The 3,499-nt window shown below is 61.6% G+C and overlaps 1 protein-coding gene across 1 annotated transcript; it reads left to right on the top strand.

Annotated features, from left to right (window-relative positions):
• The first annotated feature begins 1,104 nt into the window (after nucleotides 1-1,104).
• On the top strand, nucleotides 1,105-2,650 carry NPW (neuropeptide W). Its single transcript, XM_023189191.2, has 3 exons — nucleotides 1,105-1,123; nucleotides 1,421-2,217; nucleotides 2,438-2,650. Exons 1-3 carry the CDS (start codon nucleotides 1,105-1,107, stop codon nucleotides 2,522-2,524), a joined length of 903 nt encoding a protein of 300 aa, XP_023044959.1. The 3' UTR covers nucleotides 2,525-2,650.
• Nucleotides 2,651-3,499: the final 849 nt, after the last annotated feature.

Genomic DNA, 3,499 nt, shown 5'->3' with positions numbered 1-3,499 from the left:
ACCAGCCATGTTGGACTGGCTGGTCTTGAACTCCTGGCCTCAAGCAATCCACCCGCCTCGGCCTCCTAAAGTGCTGGGATTACAGGCATGAGCCACCGTACCCAGCCTGCCCCCAGCCCTTCTGTGCCTCTCTGGACGGGGGGTACCCTGTTCCCCCAAGCTGAGGCTCTTGGGCTCAGGGGCTAAGCTGTATCTAACCTCCACCATTTACCCAACATGATCTGGGGCAGGTCAGTTCTCCCTGGGCCTCAGTTCGCTAGTTGGTGAGTGGAGTCAATAATAGTTTCACTCATGGCATTGTCTGGAGGTCAAGATGAGATAGTTTATCATGACCCAAAACGAGATCCCTGATGTCTGGGACACAGGGCTGCCCCATGACTGGCATGATTGCTGGGGGAGGGCTGGATTCACCGTTGCTGGGAGGTCAGGAAAGAGTGTGTCAGGCTCTGCCCTCTGGGAGGGGGCTGTTAAGCCCAGGTGGGCACAGAAGTATATTCTGAGGGATTGTCTGGCCCTGTGCCTTTTTTTTTTTTTTTTTAGATGGAGTTTCGTCTGGTTGCCCAGACTGGAGTTCTATGGCGCAATCTCGGCTCACTGCAACCTCCGCCTCCTGGGTTCAAGCGATTCTCCTGCCTTAGCCTCTCAAGTAGCTGGGATTACAGGTGCCTGCCACCACATCCAGCTAATTTTTTATGTTTTTCGTAGAGATGGGGTTTCACCATGTTGGCAAGGCTGGTCTTGAATTCCTGACCTCAGGTGATCCACCCACCTCGGCTTCCCAAATTGCTGGATTACAGGTGTGAGCTACCATGCCCGGCCAAGGACCTGGGCCATTTAAGTGGAGTCCTGAAGGATGAGTAGGTGTTAGCCAGGCTGAGAAGGAGGGAATGATGCTCTAGGCACAGACGCACAGAGGCAGGCACAGTCACAGGCTGTTGGTTTAGACAAAAATTGAGCCTCGCTGGATAAAGTGATCTTAGGGGACCATCACCAGAGAGGAGACACTGGAGGTCTGCAAGGCCTTGTCCTGCCCCTGCAGGGCTAGAGGTTCAAGGAGGAGCTGACTCTTTCTCCTGGAGGCCTCGCAGAACACAGACCCCAAGGATGGCTTGGTGTGGCCAATGTGAGGCTTCTAAGCTTCTGTCTAGCTCTGCGGGGAGACAGGTTGGCAGGGAGAAGCTGGGGGTGGCACTGGACAGGACAGAATATGGGGACAGCTTTGGGAGCCGTGCTAGGCAAGGACAAGGGACAACTCTTGTGGGGAGTCACCCAGAGGGGTCTTGAATGGTGCTGAAGGCCCCTGACAGCCCTCCCGCGGTAGCCACTGTAGCTCTGCCTGTACCTGGGCCTTCGCTCTGTTGTTGTCACACCCGCAGGCGTCTGGCTAAAGGGGCATCCCTCAGCCCTACTCCCTCATTAGTGTTCCCAGTACCACTCCTGGCACTTCCACTCCTGGGGGAGGAGGCTGAGCAGGGAGAGAATGGAACGTGTTCCCCCAGAGGAGCCTGGAGCACAGTTCCAGCCAGCGGCCCACTCAGTGAGGTACTCAGGTACCCACGTCCCCGCCAGCTGCCAGGGTTCCCTTTCCTCCCTCTGTCCCTCCTCCCATCTGGGGAGCCCAGCAGTACTGCGGGGGCGGAACAAGGCGGGGCCACGAACCGTTATAGCTGTGCTCGCAAGGGGACCCAAGGCTCGCCTCTAGCCTCCTGCGCTCTGGTACCTGGGCGTCCCGACTCCACTGCGCGCCCAAACCCAGCTGAGCCGGTTCGTGGCCCGCCCCGCCGGGCGGCCGTCGACGCGAGCACCCTGGCGCGGAGCCCGGGGAAGCGGGGGTCTCCCGCGAGCCGGCCGCGGCTGGCACTGCCGCTGCTCCTGTTCCTATTGCCGCTGCCCGCCGGCGCGTGGTACAAGCAAGTGGCGAGTCCCCGCTACCACACGGTGGGCCGCGCCGCTGGCCTGCTCATGGGGCTGCGCCGCTCACCCTATATGTGGCACCGCGCGCTGCGCGCGGCCGCCGGCCCCCTGGCCGGGGACACCGTCTCCCCCGGACCCGCCGCCCGCGAGGCTCCTCTCCTGCTGCCCTCTTGGGTTCAGGAGCTGTGGGAGACGCGACGCAGGAGCTCCGAGGCAGGGATCCCTGTCCGTGCGCCGCGGAGCCCGCGCGCCCCGGAGCCTGCGCTCGAACCGGTGTCCCTGGACTTCAGCGGAGCCGGCCAGGTACGTGAGAGGGGAGGAGACCTGGACTGCCGCGGGCAAAGGGGTCTCAGGAGGTCTGAGCCGGAGCACGGAGCCGCGTGTTCAGGGTGCACCCTCGGGCCCTTCCATCCCCCGCTCCGCGCCCGGAAAAGTTTTCCCTGGGCAGGCTCGACCCTGGCACGCGGGGGTGGCGGTGGAGGGCCACAGCCTCCTCCCCACGGCCTTGCTGTGTTCTCGCTAGCGACTTCGGAGAGACGTCTCCCGACTAGCCGTGGTCCCTGCAGCAAACCGCCTTGGCCGGCCCCGCCTGGCCCCCGGACAGTCCTGACAGCGTTCCCCCGCCTGCGGCGCCTCCGCGCCTGACCCAGGAGGAGTCGCCGCAGCTTCCAGGAGCCGCTCACAGCCCCGGCCTGCTGTCCGGTCAATAAAATCCGCCTGACCCCTGCGCCCCCGCGTGCGACCCCTTCGTCTGCCTGTGTACTTTGCCGTCTAGCTCAGGGCGCAGACAGGCGCGCCCACGCCCTGGCAAATGTCAGGGGCCCCTCCCTCGCCGACCAGGAAAGCGCCGGGCACTCAGCATTCATTTCAAAACTGGATCTCCTGGCACCCCCTTTCTCCCTTAGCCAAAGTCTTCTGCAGAGGATTAAGAACCCCTGCTCCCCTACTTCTGGGTCATGCCCCTGGAGGAGGGGCCCCTCCACCTGAGCCCCACCTTGCTTCTTGCTTTTTTTTTTTTTTTTTTTTTGAGATGGAGTCTCCCTTTGTCACCCAGGCTGGAGTGCAATGGCGTGATTTTGGCTCACTGCAACCTCCACCACCACGGGTTCAAGCGATTCTCCCGCCTCAGCCTCCTGAGTAGCTGGGACTACAGGCACCCACCATGATGCCCAGCTAAGTTTTGTATTTTTGTGGAGACGGGGTTTCACCATGTTGGCTGGACTGGTCTTGAACTCCTGACCTCAGGTGATCCGCCCACCTCGGCCTCCCAAAGTGCTGGGATTACGGGCATGAACCAAGGTGCCTGGCTGCTCCTCTACCTTTTATCCCTCTCTGCATGCCCTTCTGGTCACTGGCTCCAGCCCCCCCACATACATGTGCCCTGCCATCTTGAATACCAAGGACCTCTGTCCACCAGGCCCCCTCCAGTTCCCCTCCCAAGGGTCTGGGCCCCTCCTCCCTCACTCTCCCTCTTCAACACTCTCTAATCTGCCCTGGGACTCCAACGACTGTCCTGGACCCAAAACCACCAAGGTCACATGCCCTGATGCAGCTCACCCTTGGAACCTTCCTGTAGCCATGTGGC

Source organism: Piliocolobus tephrosceles, chromosome 17, assembly GCF_002776525.5.
Source record: "Piliocolobus tephrosceles isolate RC106 chromosome 17, ASM277652v3, whole genome shotgun sequence".
Taxonomy (NCBI): domain Eukaryota; kingdom Metazoa; phylum Chordata; class Mammalia; order Primates; family Cercopithecidae; genus Piliocolobus; species Piliocolobus tephrosceles.
Note: the sequence above shows the minus strand (reverse complement) of the source record. Positions and strands in the feature narration are given on the sequence as shown.